General features: G+C 43.2%; 1 protein-coding gene across 6 annotated transcripts in view; it reads right to left on the bottom strand.

Annotated features, from left to right (window-relative positions):
* PCGF5 (polycomb group ring finger 5) overlaps positions 1-22,029 on the bottom strand; it is a 90,800-nt gene that overhangs the window by 42,526 nt on the left and 26,245 nt on the right. For 3 of the 6 annotated variants that reach the window (XM_030569212.1, XM_030569207.1, XM_030569211.1), the window contains exons 1-3: positions 9,214-9,342; positions 8,327-8,627; positions 414-510 (exon numbers count right to left, since the gene is read on the bottom strand). In XM_030569212.1, coding sequence (XP_030425072.1) covers positions 414-510; positions 8,327-8,438 — 209 coding nt within the window. In that variant the 5' untranslated portion in view covers positions 8,439-8,627; positions 9,214-9,342. Of the gene's footprint in view, positions 1-413; positions 511-3,880; positions 3,963-8,326; positions 8,628-9,213; positions 9,343-22,029 lie in introns of those variants that run through there. The other 3 variants (XM_030569210.1, XM_030569208.1, XM_030569213.1) reach the window with 2 other exon arrangements.

The raw sequence follows: 22,029 nt of genomic DNA on the forward strand, positions 1-22,029 counted from the left end.
TTTCTAGGGAATACACAGAGTTTGTGCCACTGCTCCTTTCCCAGTTGCAAAATAAGCATAGATGTCAGAAATATTTTTAAAAGTGCTTTCTCCTTTTAAGTGAATTTATTTTAAATGAAACTTAGTCAAACTACAATGGTCACCTTTCTTTCCATGCATTTGAAGCCAGGGAGTAATTTAAAGGAGGGGGAACTGACACTTTCTAGTTGACCAGTTTGCTGCTGGTGGGTTATGCTGGGTATTCATTTAGTTTTATATTCAAGTAATATAAAGGGTGCTTAGAGCATACACATAGGAGTCAGCATTTGTATAAATTAAAAATAAAAAAAGAAGTAGTTATGGCATTTCCTTAGAACAATGACGTTATTAAAAGACCGTTATATTTAGTCAAATTTTGTTTAACGTTGTCCTACCTTAACATTTCTAATGGATTGGTCTCATGCACCTGATTGCCACACCTGGGGCAGTCATTGCTGTCTTCAAAGTGCTGAACAATACATGTCTTACAAACTGTAACCAAGAAAAAAATGCCATAATTAGATAAAAGTATACATTATTACAATGTAACTTTTAGATCAAGAAAATATTATTGCTCACATATGGCTTGCAATTACAAAAAAACAGACTAATGCTGAATGCTTCCGGTAGCAGGGATAAGAGGGGTATTCTTTAACATAAGTGATTATAATACACCACTAACTTATCTGCTTCTTGTTCCCAAAAAATTATGACTAGCTGTGACCTGCTCAGATATTACAACATTGAGCAAATACAGGTTAGGAGAGTATTGTTGGTAAGTATGCAATTTTTAAAATTGTTTTATATTCCTCACAACATTGCACAGAGATTCAGAGAAAAGTGCATGCTGTGGAGTCTCAGCAAAGCAGGTGATAGCCATGACTTTGGAAGATCTGAAATGAAGGTAAGTTTGCAATCAGTTCTGATACAGAATTCCTGCAAAAATCCTTGCAATGCTGGTGACTGAAAAACTTGACATCTACTATTTTCTAAAAACATAAAAAGAAAATTACAAAAAATTGTTCCATGGGTTGAAATGAGCTATTTTTCCCTCCACATATATGGCCTTTAACAACAGCGATAGTAGAAGCACTGGTGAACATTCAGTACTTGAATCTTAAAATCAGAATCATCAGAGGAGCATGAATATTGCATTAGGAATCAACATCAAAATAAGAGCCTACAAATTTATATTAACCCAAACACTACTATAGTTTTTAATCAAAAAGTATCAGACTGTGTTGCTTCCAAATATGATTAATTGCAGATTTTAGCAGCATTAAGACAAAAAAATGGAACATAATTTGGCAAGAAGTAATAGGTGCACTATTATTAATTTGTTAAAATGTTCTGGATGCAGAGTAACTCTCTTCTGTTTATTATTTTTCACCTGATTTGAAATGTGAACTGCAAATACTTTAAATAAATGGACTGAAAACCTATTTTGTAATTTCTTCCAACAATTCTCCAAAGAACTAAGACCATTTCTGAAACAAAAACAGTGAACCCTAATAATATGGGGATTTTGAGGGACTCCTGAAATCTTCAGAAAACAAGCATTTTTAATCTGGAAAGCCAGACCAAGAGGTTCTAAAGTCTGCATTCATGTCTCTCTGAGTCTGGGGCACAGACTTAAGGCCCACTGGCTGGCTCTTCTAATTATAGAGACTGATGGCTGCCTTCCCAAGGATGGATGGATCTAGCAGCCAGGCTGCACTGAAGGTCCCCCATAATCCTAATGAAGTGAGAAGGATCTTTTGCTGGCAAGTCCAGCAACAGGGGCACACCTGCTGCACTCCAGGCTTGTGACACACAGGGTGCAGAGGAGAAGGCAGATGCCATCAAGGAGGCACAGTACAACCCTCAGGACACAAATGAACTTTCATTATCTGGGATTGCATGGTATAAAGTATTAATATGGAATAGCAACAAACAGTAACCACAGAGACTCACTACACAGATCTCATTATAGCCATCAACAAAAAAATATTTTAATACTTCTGTTTAAATACTGAACTTGATTTTCATTTGTATCAAAATACATGCACAACACAAAACTATCTTACAGAGCAAAAGTTATTCAAAGGACTTAAGAACAGAAGAACAAACTTGATATTCTAGTCTTGTTTACTCTTATATTAACTTTTTTTAATATCTAGAACTCTTAAAAATGAATACTTCACTACTGTCGTTTTTAGTGTCACATGAATATATTTACAAACTATTACCTTAGAAAACACTATGCAATAAAGTCATCAATACTCAAAACTTCAAATATAAAAGAGCTATAAAATCTACAGAAGAACATTAAGACCCTGATCCAGCAAAGCACTTAAAAACATGTTTCACTTTAAGCAGATACGTAGTTGAAATGACTTCTTACAGATCTGCAATTAAGATCTTTGTAATTTACTTTTATAGAAGTGACTGATAATTACCTCTGCATGCAACTCAGAATAAGCAAAAATCTTCTCATCCCCCAAAAAGGATAGATGTCAAGATGTCTTGCATTGGTACTATAAGATCTCCCTCTCCACTACCCCCAGTTGAAGAAAAAAAAGGGCACAGTTTGACCATAATTGAACGTTACCAGCCTAAAACACGGATCATCATCAGAAAAAGGAAAACTGATTTGTAAATGAATATTGATGTTAACAAGAATAACTTGTGCTCTTTATTATGTACAACTGTGCTGTCATTAGGGAGTTGTTTACCAGTAGATATATATGACTTTTACACATAGGTTAGTAAATCAGAACTCAAAATGAGAATTCTAACACTCAAAAACTTTGTACGGACTTGTGATTCCTCCACAGCAATAGGTCCAATCAACCAATATTTTCATCTGTCAGACGCATGATCTTATTCTATTATTCATAATATGGAAAACTCTGCACATTTTCCTGAGTCTATCACTGAAATTTCTAGAATGGGGGAAAAACCTCTGAGCAGGAATTTAAGTGATAACTGTATTTATTTAACACCTTTTAAAAACCTTTACATTTACAGTATGAGATACACAAATATGGTACAATTTTAACTGTCTTGTTTTAGAGTACAACACAAAGCAACAGCCAACACAATGGAGAAAAAAATAAACAAAATGTGAGATGGGTTTCAGAATTTTGAGACATATGCCATGCATGTCAGTAAAGCGAGAGAACTGTCAGATACACTAGATTTTTGGCTGCACCCTGATACTTAGGGCAAACCATTATACAAGTTTCACAACTCACTCTAGGTGACTTACTACAGCTTGAAAGCACCAGTGTAACATACCTTTAATTCACTAACATACAGTGTGCTAGTTTCCCTTTATATAGGATAATTGTTAATACTGATGGTCCACTTTCCACTTTTAAACCCTTGCACTGAGCCAAACAGTTATGTGTCAGTGCTGTTGCACCCACATCAACACTGAAGGAACACATATGATTGATACTGTATTTACAAAGATAAGGTGGGTGAGGTAATATCTTTTATTGGATCAACTTCTGTTGGAAAAAGAAACAAGCTTTTGAACTTACACAGAGCTCTTCTTCAGCCCTGCATAAGCTTGAAAGTTTGTCTCTTTTCATAACAGAAACTGGTCCAATAAAAGATATTACCTCACCCCCCTTGTAGCTGTGTTGATTCCAGTATACTAGAAATACAAGAAGACTGCAAACAATTGCATTTACATACTATTTAGTTTCTTTATGTCAAAAATAGCTCAAGGGGAAGAGCCTCTCTAAGATACTTTTAAATGATAATCACAAAGGTATCTAAGCACTGATTGCAACTAAGTAGAAGTCTCATATCGAAAAGAGATTCGCTTATATTTTACACATTGCATTTTACACTGAATAACTGTTCTACTTACATAAGATGAAATTTTCAATAGAAGTGCTCATTATAGGGCAAAACCTCCCTCAGAATCTAGCCCAAATCAGGGGAATGCAGGCCTAAAACTCAAAGACAAAGTGGAGTCACTTCTCAGAGGCTACTCCAGCCTCCACTCCATTGGAACAAGAGGGGGCATATGGAAGGACCAGAGGATCCACATAGCATGTGGTCCTCCAGCCCTGACTCATCTCTCCTTTACTCACAGCTAAGTGACAAAACACATACAAACAAGATATATAGAAAAGTTTCTCTGCAGATCAGCTACTTTATCAAACTAAACTTTTCCTCTTTATATACCAGCTTTAAAAATAACCTAATTTTTCGAACAATGTCCTTGTTAGAGATCTTAAAATTATAATTAAAAAACACTTCACTTGTTCAAGGGCACAAATAAAGTTGACCACTAATCAGCCACTCACTTACACAATGTAGAATTCCATGAAAGGACCAACTATTCCCCAAAATCTACTGCAGACTTGCACGAGCTTTATCACCCTTCTGAAAATTGCTTAGGCACCTACCTTCCACTTACATGCTCCACTAAGTGCCTATCTGCCTATTTAAGTACATGCTTACTGTCACAATTACAAGGAGCAGAGAGACACAAACTGGAGTTCCCTCTATTTACAAATGGAAGGGTCTTGGTGGTAGGGCATCCTCCTTGAGGGACTCACCTTATTCCAAAACTGGATGGGTTTACTGACCATCAGGACACACTGCAAGTCACACATTTACTTAGGTTTTGGAGGAGGGAAGGGGGAAAGGGATTGAGGGTACGTCTACACTACGAGATTATTCCGATTTTACATAAACTGGTTTTATAAAACAGATTGTATAAAGTCGAGTGCATGCGGCCACATTAAGCATATTAATTCGGTGGTGTGTGTCCATGGTCCGAGGCTAGCGTCGATTTCCGGAGCGTTGCACTGTGGGTAGCTATTCCATAGCTATCCCATAGTTCCCGCAGTCTCCCCCGCCCCTTAGAATTCTGGGTTCAGAGCCCAGTGGCTGATGGGGCAAAAATCATTGTCGCGGGTGGTTCTGGGTAAATGTCGTCAGTCATTCCTTCCTCCGGGAAAGCAACGGCAGACAATCATTTCGCGCCCTTTTTCCCTGGATTGCCCTGGCAGACGCCATAGCACGGCAACCATGGAGCCCGTTCAGCTTTTATTTTATTTTATTTTATTTTATTTTTTTTTTACAGTCACCATATGCGTACTGGATGCCGTGGACAGAGGCGATACTCCAGTGCTACACAGCAGCATTCATTTGCTTTTGCACGCTAGCAGAGATGGTTATGAGTCGTTCTGTACCGTCTGCTGCCAGTGTAATTTGGCAATGAGATGACGGTTATCTGTCCTTCTGTACTGTCTGCTGCTATCATGGGTGCCCTTAGCTGAGATCGGCCGGGGGCGCAAAGGCAAAACTGGGAATGACTCCCCGAGTCAATCCCTCCTTTATGGTTTCTAAAAATAGAGTCAGTCCTGCCTAGAATATGGGGCAAGTGTACTAGAGAACCAATGTATCAGAGAGCACAGCTGCTCCGTGTCAGATCCCACAGAAATGATGAGCTACATGCCATTCACGGGGGGTGCCCTTGCAACAACCCCACCCGTTGCTTCCCTCCTCCCCCAACCTTCCTGGGCTACCGTGGCAGTGTCTCCTCCGTTTGTGTCATGAAGTTATAAAGAATGCAGGAATAAGAAACAGTGACTTGTTAGTGAGATAAAATGAGGGGGAGGCAGCCTCCCGGTGCTATGACAGTCCAGGCAGGACATTAAGTGGTGCGGAGGAGAGGAGCCCAGCATGCCGCTGCTATGATAGTCCAGGCAGGACAGAATCTTTTCTTTACACAGGAAAGGGAGGGGGCTGATGGAGCTCAGCCCCCAGTTGCTATGATGAAGACGGTTACCAGCCGTTCTGTACCATCTACTGGAAATGACCGAGAATCATTCCTATTTTCACCCAGGCGCCCCCGGCCAGCCTCACCTGAAGCCAGCCAGGAGCACTCACGGGTTGATAAGAAGGACGGTTACCAGTCCTACTGCACCGTCTGCCACCGGGGAGGGGAGAGGAGCGGATACTGCTCTTCACTGCTGCAGCATCACGTCTACCAGCAGCATTCAGTAGACATAGGGTGACACTGAAAGAAGTCAAGAAATGATTTCTTTCCCTTTTCTTTCACTTGGGGGAGGGAAGTAAATTGATGAGCTATTCCCTGAACCACCCCGGACAATGTGTTTGACCCTACAGGCATTGGGAGCTCAGCCAAGAATGTAAATACTTTTCGGAGACTGCTGGGGACTGTGGGATAGCTGGAGTCCTCAGTACCCCTTCCCTCCCTCCATGAGCGTCCATTTGAGTCTCTGGCTTCCCGTTACACTTGTCACGCAGCACTGTGTAGCCTGTAGATTTTTTTTTCAAATGCTTTGGCATTTCGTCTTCTGTAACGGAGCTTTGATAGAACAGATTTGTTTCCGCATACAGCGATCAGATTCAGTATCTCCTGTACGGTCCACGCTGGAGCTCTTTTTGGATTTGGGACTGCATTGCCACCTGTGTTGATCAGAGCTCCATGCTGGGCAAACAGGAAATGAAAATCAAAATTTCGCGGGGCTTTTCCTGTTTACCTGGCCACTGCATCCGAGTTGAGATTGCTGTCCAGAGTGGTCACAGTGGTGCACTGTGGGATACCGCCCGGAGGCCAATACCGTCGATTTGTGGCCACACTAACCCTAATCTGATATGGTAATACCGATTTTAGCACTGCTCCTCTCGTTGGGGAGGAGTACAGAAACCGATTTAAAGAGCCTTTTATATCGATATAAAGGGCCTTGTAGTGTGGACGGGTACAGCATTAAATCGGTTTAACGATGCTAAAATCGGTTTAAACGCGTAGTGTAGACCAAGCCTGAGATTTGTATGTGGAGGGTTGGGAAGTTCTCTAAGAATTCTGATTGAGTACAGTCCTGTTAGGAGGTGCTTGTAGTTTCAGCAGGGAGATTTGTTTTTGTAATTTATGTCAAAGACACAGATTGCTAGATATAATAATAATTAATAATAAATAATAATATATCTTATTATTATGTAATATGCAACAAACAAGTTTTGAAAATTCTGGCCCAGCTAATTTTTCTGTGTAGATTGGGTTCCTTAAATCATGGTAAAGCTAGTAATCCCTCCTTCCTGAACTTCACCGAGTAGACATTACATGCTCACATGAGGAGGAGGATGCTCTTTGATCTGCAAGGACTATACTCTATGTGTAAGATATCCCAGAAAGCTCTCCCTGTCTCTATCATTCAGAAGGCACAGGATGGTTTAAAATTCCCAGCTCTTACTTATGACAGTTATTGCACTGACCGTTGTCCAAATACCTAAATATTACAAGCGGCAGAGCAGCCACATCTAAAACGTCTCTACCAAGAAAAGCTAATACGGTACATCTGGTCTAAAGAGAGAGAAGCAAAGAGAGAATCCAGGCTGAGGAGACGCCATTCATCAACATCTTCATCATATGGGTCTGGCTTTATTAGTTAATGATAGGTTGAGTCCCTGAAAAGTCTCAGCACTAACACCATTAGTAGCCCTTCTGTGCTGAGGGAATAGCATTTATGTTCTGGAAACACCCTGTGTGATCCATCACAGCCTAGATGACTAGAATAGTATGATTTAGGCTTGAAGAATTCTGAAGGCTGACTGGGTTAAAGAACTGGGAAGTGAAAACAATCCACAGCCCCAGAAGTTTTGGAAGCCTTCCATTATCAGAAGAATATAGGTATTTTGGACACACATATCAGCAGGACATGCTTCACTGCAACAGATTCCTCCTGTGCTATATTCCCACAGTGCTTTTCTGCAAACCAAAGAATTCTCAGAGAAAAGTAGTCTCTGTTCTTGGATAGTCACCAGTCTGTTGTAGCAACTCAACTTTCCACAAGAGGAGTGGCTCCCACATGGGTGGCTATACATTGTAAAGCTGTAGTCAGTTCCATGTGCAGAAACTCAGAGGTAGGGGGTCTCATGCAGATGCCTGAGCCACTCATTTTCAGCGCACAGAGAATTTCTCACCAACTGGCAAAGTCTGGCTTAGTTCAGAGTAGTCCCTCCCCATAATTCAGTTCAATAATGCTCATGTTATTAGAGATATACATTGGATACACTATACTGTAATTTAAAGTATAGTATACTGCCAGAACCATAACAAATCCCTTTGAAATATTTGACTTCTCTCTTACCCAATTAACTCTAAGGCCCAAAGTACATCACACTGAGATTTTTCAATAATAATAGTGTATATCCAAGCTGAACAACCTGAAACACTTTACAATCTTTCATTCTATACATTTTTTAAAAAATGAGTAGTTATATCTGGAGGAAGCATTACTTGTGAAGGATGGATACCTTGCAAAGTACTACTTACAGGTATGGAGGCATTCAGTTACTGTAGTTGGCTTGATAAGATATCCTTTACAGATGTAACAAGTTATATGAGGATTGAAATCTTTCACCAAGTGCTTCCTCTGGGTAGCCATTCGTGGGGCAGGCGATGCTGGCTGAGCGCTTTAGGCCAGAGGTGTGAGTTTGACAGCTGGAGGTGATGTGGTTCACAGGAGTTGCTCTGTGCAACTGCACCTCTCCACGCATTTGATGGACATTCCAGACCTCTCACAGGGACATCATTCATATCTCCTGCTCCTTTTCTAGGCTGGGTGTTTTCATACCTGCAAGGCATGTGAAGGGAGAAGCATAATAATGATGATGAAGTCCCAGCAGACAAGTGTCACAGTCGTTGGCATGCGGCAATCCACAGCACTGACTCTATACTAGGTGCTTTGCTGACAAAAATTAAGCCAGTGTCCCTGCCCCTGCCAGCTCCATGAGCTTATTATGAGGCTAGCGAAGTGACCAAGGCAAGGTGACACTCGGGGCTGGAAGAGAAGGAGGGTGGGGGGCAGGGGCTGCGCTCAAGCTGCCGGGACCCTGGGAGATTTTCAGTAAACCCTGGAGGAGCCTGGGAACGTCCCACTGAACCACACACAGGGCGAACTCCTCCTTCTGTAGAGGCACAGCCCGTAAACAGGCCTCGCAGTGGGTCCCGGCGGAGGGCGGCTCTCCCCGCTCTGGTCCCGTGCCCCGGCCTGAGGGAAAGTGGGGGGGTCTCCCCGAGCGCTGGGCAGGCCGGGGCACCACGGCCCAGACTCAGGGCTGTGCTGCGGCGCTCCCGCCCTCTTGGAAAACTCCTGTCCCTCCCCCCATGCACCTGCGGCGCCTCCTGCCCCATGTCCGCCCCAGCCCCCCGAGCGGTACCTGCGGCGCCCGTCGGCCTCTGGCCGGCAGCAGCCCCAGCCGCGCTGCCCAGCGAAAGAGAAAGGGAAACAGCGTGCGCCTCCCGCCCCTTCAAGCCCGCCCTCCTTCCCGCCGGGCTGCCGCGGCCGGTCCCAGCGCTGGGCCAGAGCGAGAGCAGGCGGGACAGGCGCGCAGGCGCTGCTCCCACGCCGAGCCCTCCTGCGCCACAGCCCAGGCGGCCTCTCGGGGCAGGGCGCGGCGTCTCCCCGCGGGGCCCGGGGCTGCCGCTCCCAAGTGCCCCAGGGACCCGCCGCTGGAGCGGGGCGCTGGGGGAGCCTCTGGGGGAGTTGGGGACAGTAGGTAGTTTTGGAGGTGAGGTAGAGGGCAGCTGGCTGGGGAGAGGTGGGGAAGGGGGCTGGAGAGGACAGATAGATGGGGAGAGGAAGGGAAGTGGGGCTGGGGAGGGTAGATGGCTGGGGAGTTGCAGTGGGGCTGGGGTGGTAGTGGAACTGGAGAGGGTAGATGGCTGGGAAGTTGCAATGGGGCTGGCAGATGGGTGTGGATGGAGAGGAGGGGTGGCTGGTAGAAGTGGGGCTGGGGAGGGCAGGGGAAGTGGGGATGGAGAGGGCAGATGACTGGGGAGAGGAGAGGAAGTGGGGCTGGGGAGGGTAGATGGCCGGGGAGAGGTTGGGTGGTAGCAGAACTGGAGAGGGTAGATGGCTGGGAAGCTGCAATGTGGCTGGCAGATGGGTATGGATGGAGAGGAGGGGTTGCTGGTAGAAGTGGGGCTGGAGAGGGCAGATGATTTGGGAGAGGAGGTGTGGCAGTGGAGCTGGGGAGGGCTGATGAGTGTGGAGAAGATGGGGGTGAAGAGGCTCGATGGCTCTGAAGCTGGGAGCAGTTTGTGTTAAGTGGCATTAGATGAGGAGAGCAGTAATTGGCACAAGGTAGTCAGCCCCCCCCCTGCATTTGTACTCAGCAACTTCTCTTTCTGTCACAGTTTTTATAAAAATCGCTCTGAGGGGACTTAAATCACACCTCTCAAGGTGGTGGATTTTTTTTTTAATACTGAATTTTGTTCTTCTTATAGTGTGTATCTAATTTTTGGACAGCTGAAACTTAAATGAATTTTCAAAACTTTTATCCTTTTTATATACTGTTGGGCATTTAGGGAGAGAACACAGTTACTATCAGTAAAATACTGAAATAAATTAGGCTCAGATCCAGAAAGTAATTACACACACGCTTACCTTTAGTGAGACTACTCATGGATGTAAAATCAAGCATGAATGAAAGCATTCCCCATTGTCAGATGTTTACTGTCTTACTCCCTGATTTATATAAATACAGGGTTGCCATTAAAGTTGTTGGGATGGAGCTGCTGGTGTATATTTAAAAAAACAAAACTGATGCATGGTTGGGGGAGACACAGATTAGATGGAATCTGGTAAAGAGAAAAACAGAACAAAGTCCTTCCCATGCTGTGATTTTGCTGTAGAATCTGTGACTGTGCCGTGCCATGCCATGTCTACCACCTGTAGCCTGTGACTTTCCACTTGTGAAACATTTGCTTTGTCTAGGCCCAGTTCAGTCTCATCTTCCATATTTTATCTATGCTGCAACAGTAGAAGGCTTTCCTAACACTCAATCCTGCTGTCAAATCTAGATGGGTGGAATCTTTATACCCAAATGGAGTCCCGTTACTTCAGTCTGAGTGCAGGATAGGTCAAGTATTGCTCAAATTAAATCTTACTTATAATTAAAGTTATGGTACAATAAAAGTATTGGAAATTTTTTAAAGTTTTTTCAAACAAAGTTTTCATTTTTATGAGAAGACTTTGCAATATAAATGAAAGTTTGCTGAACTATAATCAATTTTAACTTAGCAGTAAAAACAAAAACAAACAAACAAAAACACCCAGCATGCATTAAGAACATAAGAATGGCCATACTGAGTCAGACCAAGGTCCATCTAGCCCAGTATCCTGTCTTCTGAAAGTGGCCAATACCAGGTGTTTCAGAAGGAATTAACAGAACTGATGATCATTAAGTTATCCTCTGTCACCCACTCCCAGCTTCTAGCAAACTATCGTATAACAAAAATTACATTTTGTTGGTTTTGGCCTTGTACTGTTCCCACTGTTTGTTATACTACACACTCTGGCAAGTTTTACTAAGATTAGAAAATATCACCTTGTAAGAAGGAAAACATGCAATGTAAGAAAATATTTGTTAGATGACAAAATTGTTTAAAAGAAGTATAAGAAAACAGTGAAATAAAGTCCCAAGTACACCTCTACCTCGATATAACGCTGTCCTCAGGAGCCAAAAAATCTTACTGCGTTATAGGTGAAATTGAACTTGCTTTGATCCACCGAGCACTGCTTTACCGCATTATATCTGAATTCGTGTTATATCAGGTTGCATTATATCGAGGTAGAGGTGTACTTTCAAAAGTTTCAGTTAATAAAACACTGCAAGTTAATGAAAAAAAATGTGGTTCCTATAATTTAAATGACTTTTACACAAGGTATGTAAAAAGGAGGATTTTAAGACCCAGGTTTCTAAAGTGTTTCTTCTTTACACACAGCAGACAGGCATTGACTCAGATTAGGAAAATGTGGGGGAGGAAGGAAGAGGAAATCAGTAATTTTTACAAACTACAATATAATTAAAGTCAAGTAACAGTTGTGAAATATAATTAAAACCAAAATTATTAAGATACAGGGAAGTTCAGCTATTTGAAATTGAAAAAGGGTGCGGATGTCTGAATGGAGTATTTTTTTAAAAAATAACATTGAATTGTTACTTTTTTAAAAATCATAATGATCTTAAACTTATTCCTATAATACTAAATGTAAGTCCTTTTTCATATCAATCAATCTTTTATTTGGCAAACAGAGTATTTCCATTCGTGATTAAGTTTTGTCAATTGTCAGAAGTTGATTTTTTTCATCACTTGGGTGGCCCTACTGAAGACGAAATAAAGTCTATTATCATCAGAGTGCAATATTAAACCTCTTTGGGTGTAAAATAAGCAGCTGCTGACATTCTCTTGGCCATTTCAAGATGACTGAGGCCGGGAGGGTTGCTTTAAGAGAAATTCTGTCTGGATCCTAATTTTGGGGACTTCAAAATATATTTGGTTTATAAAATCTCTTGCTTTACTCCTGTGGGAATTCTGCACCAAAAATTAAAAATTCTGCACACAATTTTTTAAAATTCTGCAAATTTTGTCAATAACACTGCATAATCATGCCCATTTCAATTAATTTGGTAATTTATTTCAAAACACCTATCATCAAGTATGTCTGTAACAATGCAGACAAACAAAATTTCCTCCCAGGAGTAGAGAATTAAAGAAACCCTTATGACAACCCAGTTCCTGTTTCTCTGCCTCCTTCCCTCACCACTCCTGAGCCCAGCAGGGAGCCAGACACCCACAACCCCTCCTGCACCAGCCCAGATACCCACACTCCTTTCCCCCCCCACAGCCCAGCTGCAGGGCCCCCTGCCCAAATACCAGCCATGCCCCTCCTTGCCCAGATACTCACACCCCCTACCCACCAAAGCCCAGCCATGCCCCCCCAGCCCAGACATTTACCCCCTACTCCTCACAATCTAGGGATCCAGAGGGAGAAACAGCCTGATGCCGGGTCACAGGCTTGCATGGAATTTTCTGCATGCTGTCTCCTTCCCTCAGGGCGTGCTGGGAACTGCTGCTGCTGAGAAACCCTCTAGCTCCCTCCCCCTCCCCTTCCCCCTAGCAGTGTCTTCTATGTGCAACCTGGGCTCTGCTGGGTCCAGTGGCCCCTAGTGGTGGCCAGCAGCACTGCAGCCAGTTTCTGTGGGGGAAAGGAAATTCTGCATACACAATATTAATTTCTGCAAAATTCTGCACTGCGCAGTGGCACAGAATTTCCCCAGGAGTATTGCTTGTTAAAAGGTCTTTTCTAAGTATATTTGTTTATCCACCAGACTCAGTTTCAAGGAGTAATTGATGCACAACATTCCATTAAAGCATAACCATAAAGGTGGAATGATATTGTTGTAATGATGTCTAGCTCAAACCATATTTTAGAGCCAAACTGAAGTTGTGCTAACTACTCACACAGATGTGACTGGTTTAGACACTCATGAAATTCAGTAAGGACAAATGCAAAGTACTCCACTTAGATAGGAAGAATCAATTCCACACACACAAAATGAGAAATTACTGCCTAGGAAGGAGTCCTGCACAAAAGGAGCTGGGGATCATAGTGGATCACAAGCTAAATACGTAATGTAACACTGTTGTAAAAAAAAGCAAACAGCATCCTGGGATGTATTAGCAGAAGTGTTGCAAGCAAGACATGAGAAGTAGTTCTTCTGTTCTACCCTGCGTTGATAAGGCATCAGCTGAACTATTGTGTCCAGTTCTGGGCACCACATTTTAGGAAAGATGTGGACAAATTGGAAAAAGTCCAGAGGAGAGCAACAAAAAATGATTAAAGGTCTAGAAAACATGGCCTATGAAGAAAGATGAAAAAAACGGGGTTTGTTTCATCTGGAGAAGAAAAGACTAAGGGGGGACATGATACCAGTTTTCAAGTACATAAAAGGTTGTTAACAAAGAGGAGAGAGAAAAATTGTTCTTGTTCATCTGAGGACAGGATGAGAAGCAATGGGCTTAAATTGCTGCAAAGGAGGTTTAGGTTGGACATTAGGAAAAACTTCCTAACTGTCAGGAAAGTTAAGTGCTGGAATAAACTGCCTATAGACGTTGTGGAATCTCCATCATTGGAGGTTTTTAAGAGCAGATTACACAAACACCTCTCAGTGATGGTCTTTAATACTCAGTCCTGCCTTGACTGCAGGGAACGGGACTAGAAGACCTCTTGAGATCCCTTCCAGTCCTGCACTTCTATGACTCTATGATTCATAAGCTAAGTCTTTTAAAATCTCATTGTATAAGGAAAAGCGATCAGGATTTAATATTTGGTGTCGAGTGATTATTTTTGCATTATAAGAAAAAATAGTATAATCAAGAATAATAAATTACATTAGTGCTTTTAAATATATATCATATATCCACGGCATCAAGTACAGAGGAGATAACTATATCCCTCAAATGCTAATGAGGAAACTAAAGCTGCCCAAACTTTTTGCTTCTGATTGGCTTGCTCTTTTTTCCATAGATGGTAAAAACAAAAATTTGTCCTTTAATGTACTATGGTTTTAGCTAGATACTGTCATTACTACTATGGAAAGCAGTCTAACATGTGGAAAATATAGAATGTATCCTAAAAAGTTTTAAAGTTGAGGGGTAATTTGTTGCATTTCCTATTAAACTGTTGCAATACTCTGACATATATGATGTACAGTAATTCCTTGCATTCTATCGAAAATAAATATCTTTCTAATGGAGTGGCCAGGTCATAAATAACAGAGGAGTGAATAACGCAACATGTGAATTTTGCTCATTAATGAAGCTGTAACACTTTCAAGAACTGACATCAAATATTGACAACATTTAAGTTTTCTGCTGTATGTCAGGAAACACAAAATAAGCATTGGATCAATAGTCAGATTACACTAGCATTTTATAATCAAACTAAGACCCTGATCCTCCAAGCAGATCCATGTAGGTAGGCCCTGAGACAATGGAGCCCCACTGGCTTCAGTAAGTATAAGCATCTATCCATGTAGCTCCAGTTGCAGGACTGAAGCCCCAGTTTTTCTGATTATCACTTTGAGATACAGTTTAAACATTAATTGGTCAAAAGCTCATAGACTCAGACTCTAGGACTGGAAGGGACCTCGAGAGGTCATCGAGTCCAGTCCCCTGCCCTCATGGCAGGACCAAATACTGTCTAGACCATCCCTAAAAGACATTTATCTAACCTACTCTTAAATATCTCCAGAGATGGAGATTCCACAACTTCCCTAGGCAATCTATTCCAGTGTTTAACTACCCTGACAGTTAGGAACTTTTTCCTAATGTCCAACCTAAATCTCCCTTGCTGCAGTTTAAGCCCATTGCTTCTTGTTCTATCATTGGAGGCTAAGGTGAACAAGTTTTCTCCCTCCTCCTGATGACACCCTTTTAGATACCTGAAAACTGCTATCGTGTCCCCTCTCAGTCTTCTCTTTTCCAAACTAAACAAACCCAATTCCTTCAGCCTTCCTTCATAGGTCATGTTCTCAAGACCTTTAATCATTCTTGTTGCTCTTCTCTGGACCCTCTCCAATTTCTCCACATCTTTCTTGAAATGCGGTGCCCAGAACTGGACACAATACTCCAGTTGAGGCCTAACCAGTGCGGAGAAAAGCGGAAGAATGACTTCTCGTGTCTTGTTTACAACACACCTGTTAATGCATCCCAGAATCATGTTTGCTTTTTTTGCAACAGTATCACACTGTTGACTCATATTAAGCTTGTGGTCCATTATGACCCCTAGATCTCTTTCTGCCATACTCCTTCCTAGTTCCTAGCTAATGTGTTCTGTTTCCCCGCTTACATAATATCCATTGTAATCAAGCATTCAGTTATCCCAAGAGAGATTTGGATTTACTGGGTAGGCAGAAAAGATCCTGGGACACATCTGGATTGGGAAAATTGTTTCCCATCTAAAGAACTATGTTCGGAAAACTGTGTTTTGTCTGAGCAGTCAGAATCCTGTTTAAGAGGAGTCACTATACTTACTTCCATCAGAAATAGAACCATTGGCCAGGAAGTAATAATTAGGAAATAATTATTGCTCTGTGGTAACAGTACTAACTTTAAAACAAATATTCAAGATTTAAAAATTCCTGTATCTTTTCACAGAAGAAAATTAAAATATGCTAAATATAACCTTGTCTAGCACGTACTTTACTTTTGTTTCTGATGCTAGGTTCCCGAATTATGGTTACAACATTTTTTCCTAAATATAAATACACTAACAGCTTTTGTTGTCATTATCTTGGGATCATACATTGTCATTTCTTTACTTTCCAAGGGAACGGTTGCATTAACTACTAATGCTAAAAATAATTTTATTTTATTCAAATTTATACTATCAAAGACTTTATCTTTCATTTGGGGCTTTTCTATCTCTGATTTGATGGAAAAGTGTGGGAATAGACCAAATATTTCCTTCTTCCTCATACTCCCGAGAAATTGTCACCAAAAGGGCTGGTATGGGAATCCTTTCACATCACCACTGAGCTTTAATTTAAATTTAATTTAGCTCTATACAAGGCGCCTATCTGTTGGCAAGTACTAGCAGTTACTTAACTCAGTTCATTAGAGGGTGGAATTTCTCTCACATGCTCACTCTTATTTTGTATGCTATGACTGCACAGTGAAATCTAAAGTGCTACCCTGAATATGGTGATACCTTTGGCAAATAAATGTTTTTGAGAGGAGGGCAAGGTTTTATCATAAAAAGGACTCCTATTCATTTTCATTGGTCAAAAACATACTCTTTATACATTTATATGGCACCCTGACAGTTATCCTATTTGAATTACAGGATACAAATAGCTGAATTATTTGCAGTCAAAGGAGGGCACTATTCAGGCCTTGAAGCATAGATATTAAAGTGTACATATGGATCCAAATAAAATTACTACACTATCAGAAACATTCAGATCAGAAACAGAAAATACCTTATTAAATCATTAACCCATCCCCTCCCAAAGTAGGATTGTTTCTACATTCTATTTAAGTGTTATCTTGAAGCAACAGCGGGACGTATACTATCCTCTGCAAAGAGGAGATAGGATGAATCAGCTGAGCAGTGTTATGTCAGCAGAGGGCAGTGGGATGAATCCCTTTAGGGTGAATTTGCTTCTATTCTTTTCCTCCTACTCAGAAGAAGTTTCAGAGTGACTGGAAGGGCAGTTGGGGAGGAATGGGTCACAGAGGTAGGATGTCTGGGGGCCCTGAGGACAGTGGTGTGGGAGGCAAGTAGTGGAGTGTACACTGGGAGATACCAGATGTTAGAGCCATAGGCTCAGCCTTTTCAAGGTATGTAGTGTTGCTGCACTCAATTTCAAAGGGAATTTAGGGACTTAGAAGTCCTTTTGAAACTGAGATGTAGGCTCCTATATTATCAGAGGGGGATCTGTAAAAAGGAACAGAGAGTCCTGTGGCACCTTTAAGACTAACATGTATTGGAGCATAAGCTTTCATGGGTGAATACCCACTTTGTCAGATGCATGACAGGCCACGACAAAGTGGGTATTCACCCACGAAAGCTTATGCTCCAATACATCTGTTAGTCCTAAAGGTGCCACAGGACTCTCTGTTGCTCCTATATTAGTTTGGCATTGCAACACTGCGCAGAGCGATGCCTAGATACTTAAAAATCTAGGGCAGGGGTGGGCAAACTTTTTGGCCAGAGAGCCACATCTGGGAATAGAAATTGTATGGCGAGCCATGAATGCTCACAGAATTGGGGTTGGGGTGCAAAAGGGAGTGAAGGCTCTGGCTGGGGGTGCAGGCTCTGGAGTGGGGTTCGGGATGAGGAGTTTGGGGTGCAGGAGGGTGCTCCAGGCTGGGACCAAAGGGTTCAGAGGGCAGGAGGGGAATGAGGGCTAGGGCAGAGGGTTATGGCACAGGGGGAGGCTCAGGGATGCAGACTCGGGGTGGCGCTTACCTCAAGCAGATCCCAGAAGAAGCAGCATGCCCTTCTCCAGCTCCTACACAGAGGCACGGCCAGGCGGTCTGCATGCTACCCTATCAACAGGCACTGCCCCACAGATCCCACTGGCTGTAGCTCCTGGCCAATGGGAGCTGCAGGGGTGATGCTTGGGGTGGGGGCAGTGTGCAGAGCAGAGAGCCCTGGCTACCCCTACATGTAGGAGCTGAAGGAGGGGCATGCTGCTGCTTCCAGGAGCCGCATGGAGCAGCCCCTGACCCTGCTCCCTGGCTGAAGCACCAGAGGGGGGCCATGCCACTGCTTCTGGAAGCTGTGTGGAGCAGCCCCTGACTCTTCTCCCTGGCTGGAGCAGGGCAAGCCCCAGACCCCGTTCCCCAGCAGGAGCTTGAGGGCTGGATTAAAATGGCTGGCAGGTTGAATCTGGCCTGTGGGCTGTAGTTTGCCCACCACAGATCTAGGGCATAGTGCCTAATGCTTGGAGTGCCTGGAGCACTGGCTCCAAGCTTATGATAATCAGAGCACATATCAGACATTTGGAGAGGACTGGTGTACCACAGGACTCCAGCAATGCAAGGAGTAGATGTTCATCACAAAGTAAATCACATGAAGGTTTTCTATTTGACATTGAGACAAGAAGCGTGAGGTAATTTCTTTTATTAGATGAACTTTGATTGGTGGAAGAGACAAGCTTTTGAGCTACCCAGAGCTCTTCTTCAGGTCTTGAAAAGATAAGCAGAGTGCTGTAGCTAAGTACAAGGTGGAACAGATTGTTAAGCACAAGGGGTTAAGACAGGGCCAGTCACGTGGAAAATGGCACCCTGGTAGAACCTGTTGTGACGTTGCACTCCATATGATTTTATGAAAATATGTTAATATGTGAGAATATAATGTAACTGGAATATGCTTCATGCAAAAGATCTCTTGGAAGATATCCTTACAAAGCTTACAATCCACTGGCTATGGTCATCCAATTTTATACTGTATCATTCTTGTATCTGAAACTAGAAATATGAAATATAACTCTGAGGTCTGTGATACAGCATGGCCAGAGAGCAGCAGGAGAGTGTTAGCAGGGAGCCTTATTCTCTGTAAGGGGAAGAAAGTTTGCTATAGATTAACTAGAGCACCTGAAGCCAATTAGAGCACCTGCAGTCAATCATGATAAAACCCCCTGCTTCAATCAGACAGTGTGGGAGTTGGAGCAGAGAAGTTTGAAGAGAAAAGTTTGGAGGAGTGCTGTGGTGGGCTAAGAAGTCCAAGACGCTAGGTAAGGGACACCTGCCTTGTGAAGATGGAGGGCAGGAAGCCCCCCACAAGCTGAAGGGTAGGAGAGGGAAGTAGCCCAGGGGAAGGAACTGCCAGTTCAAGTGGTTCACCACTATCCTCAGGGCCCCTGGGCTGGGACCAGGAGTAGAGGGTGGGCCCATGTTCCTCCCTCTCCACTCCCCTCCTCAGGGACACTAGTGGGGCAATTAATATTCTGATTCTGGGGCAAGAAATGGTGCCTTGAACCCTCTGCAAAGAAGAGAAAGCACAAGACCCATCATAATAGTGCCAGCAATTTGAAAAGTAATTGTATCTCTTAGTCCCTCTCATTATGACCTTGAGCCAGCAAAACACATAAGCATGAGCTTAACTTTAAGCATGTGAGTAGAGGATCAGTTTATATAAAATTATCTGATTTCTCTTAGTATTTGTCACCTGTGCCTAGTGTGGCCTTTTTTGAAAATTATGCCTGTTTTCAGTTTTCTTTTATTAGGAGCTAGAACAGTAAAATAGAACAAAAAACCCCATCAAAAGTCTAGGTACCTGTATATGAAAGCTATTAATGGAAAAACTAAAGGCATTTTTCACTTCCACAATTAATTAATAGAAGGTTTAAGTCTAAACATAAGAGAAACTTATATTCAGCTGACAAAACAATTCACTTTGGAAATGTCCAATAATAAACTAGACATTTACCTAAGTTGCATGTCTAGCTTACTAGATGTCTATCCATCTTTCACAGGTGATCCTGTTAGATCTATTATTTCTATAGCTCCTGCCACCCAGGAGGGTGAACTAGATGACCTCGAGGTCCCTTCCAGCCCTACTTTTCTATGGTTCTATGACCATATGGCCTGAATTTCTGAGGTGCTCAGCACCCAACATTCCCATTTAATTCAGTTGGAATTGTGGGTGCTTGGTACTACTCAAAAATAGGCCTCAAAGTTCCTAGATGTAGCTTCAGACACCTCCTATTTTCTTCTCATGTACTGCTATTTTACTTACAGATAAAAAATGTGAGCACCAATAAATCTGTTCTGGTCCAGAGGAACTTAACACAAAAGAGCAACAGTGCTGTTGAATGCCAGAGGTGTCCAAGCCTGAAAACTATCTTTGTTTAGAAATCATGTTACCAAAAGGCAGGGTGCAGTAATTTTAATGAAGAGCTGAGATATGTCATTTTTTGAGTGCAGTACCCTGCAGTCTATGCTCAACATAAATACACTCTACTGGCCCAGTACATGACTACTACTAGTAGAAATAACAGTGCAATCCCAAAAGGGCTACATATTTGGGACTCAAATGGACGTTTTAAGGATCACCCAGACCAGTAAGGTGTTCTGTCACCACTTGCCCTGTAACCTTGGGTGCCTTTATGCTGTGCAGCTTTGGTTCAGGTCCCCGACACAAGCAGCCAGCCCACGAACACAGTCTGACCCCGGCTTCCACCAGCCTAGTTACTCTTTGAAGCATGATGCCAACAGTCCTTTCAGTCCCAAGACTCCCCAAACCCATCCTTCAAGTGCTTAACTACCACACACTCAGACTTTTCCTTTCTGGTTCGTCACCTCGGAAGGTGTAAAATCAGCCTCCATTTACACAACAGAGATCTGTTTGAGGTAAACATAAACTAAAGGTTTATTTAACAGAAAAGCCACAGATTCAAAGATGAAGTAATAAGGGAAGCAAACACACAACTTACACAAAAACTAAATGTAAAAATGTAATATCAGGCTTTACGCTTCTATACTAGATAAAATCCCTTTTCTAATACAAGTTACCTATTGCCTTTGAATAGTTTCTCGGTGTACCCCTATCCATAGGGGGATCCAGTGTTCACACACAGCCTTCCCACCTCCAAGACCATGCCTCAAGTTCTGGATATCTTCAATTCCTTCCCTCTCCATTTTAAAGATTTTCAGGTTTTTCCCCTCAGCCACTATAGATATTAAAAGCGGGGAAAACACTTTCCTTTCTTAATTTTTAAAGACTGGGGTTTTCTTTTCAGTTTCAAGCTGTTCTCATTTGCCTTGATGGTTCCTCAGAGTTTTTTCCTGACCTGATGATAGCTTCGAGCCAGTCTCATCTAGGGTTGCCAACTGTCTAATCCAGAGGTGGACAAGCTACGGCCTGCGGGCCACATCTTGCCCACAGGACTGTTCTGCCTGGTCCTTGAGCTTCCGGTCAGGGAACAGGGCTGCCCGGGTGGGGCAAGTGGGGCAATTTGCCCCAGGCCCCACAGGGGCCCCCACAAGAATATAGTATTCTATAATATTGCAATTTTTTTTATGGAAGGAGCCCCCAAAATTGCTTTGCTCCAAGCCCCCTGAATCCTCTGGGTGCCCTGCTGGGGAAACTAGCCCCCACTCCCCCTCCCCCCCACAGCCACGCCACCACACAGGCAAAGCTCTGGGCAGCGGGGTTGTGCGCTCCTGCCGAGCAGCGCGGCAGCATGTCTGGCTCCAGCCGGGTGGCGCAGTTGCCAGACATGCTGCTCTGAGTGGCATGGTAAGGGGGCCGGGGGACAGTGAGAGGACAGGAAGCAGTGGGCAGCTGGATAGGGTGGAGGTTCTGAGGGGCGGTCAGGGATGGGGGGGGGTTTAGATAAGCATGGGAGTCCCAGGGGACCTGTCGGGGGTGGGTGTGTGGATAGGGGTCAGAGCAGTCAGGGGACTGGGAGCAGCAGGGGTTGGGGTCCTGGGGGTGGTTAGGGGTGGGGGGTCCTGGGAGAGGGCAGTCAGGGGACAAGGAGCAGGGGGGGGTTGGGAGTTCAGAGGGGGGCAGGAAGTGGGAGAGGTTGGATAGGGGGGCAAGGGCCAGGATGTTTGGGGAGACACAGCTTTCTCTACTCTGCCCTTCATACAGTTTTGCAACCCCAATGTGGCCCTCAGGCCAAAAAAGTTTGCCCGCTCTGGTCTAACCACACAAACCCAAACGTCCTTGC

Source organism: Gopherus evgoodei, chromosome 7, assembly GCF_007399415.2.
Source record: "Gopherus evgoodei ecotype Sinaloan lineage chromosome 7, rGopEvg1_v1.p, whole genome shotgun sequence".
In the NCBI taxonomy this organism is placed as follows: domain Eukaryota; kingdom Metazoa; phylum Chordata; order Testudines; family Testudinidae; genus Gopherus; species Gopherus evgoodei.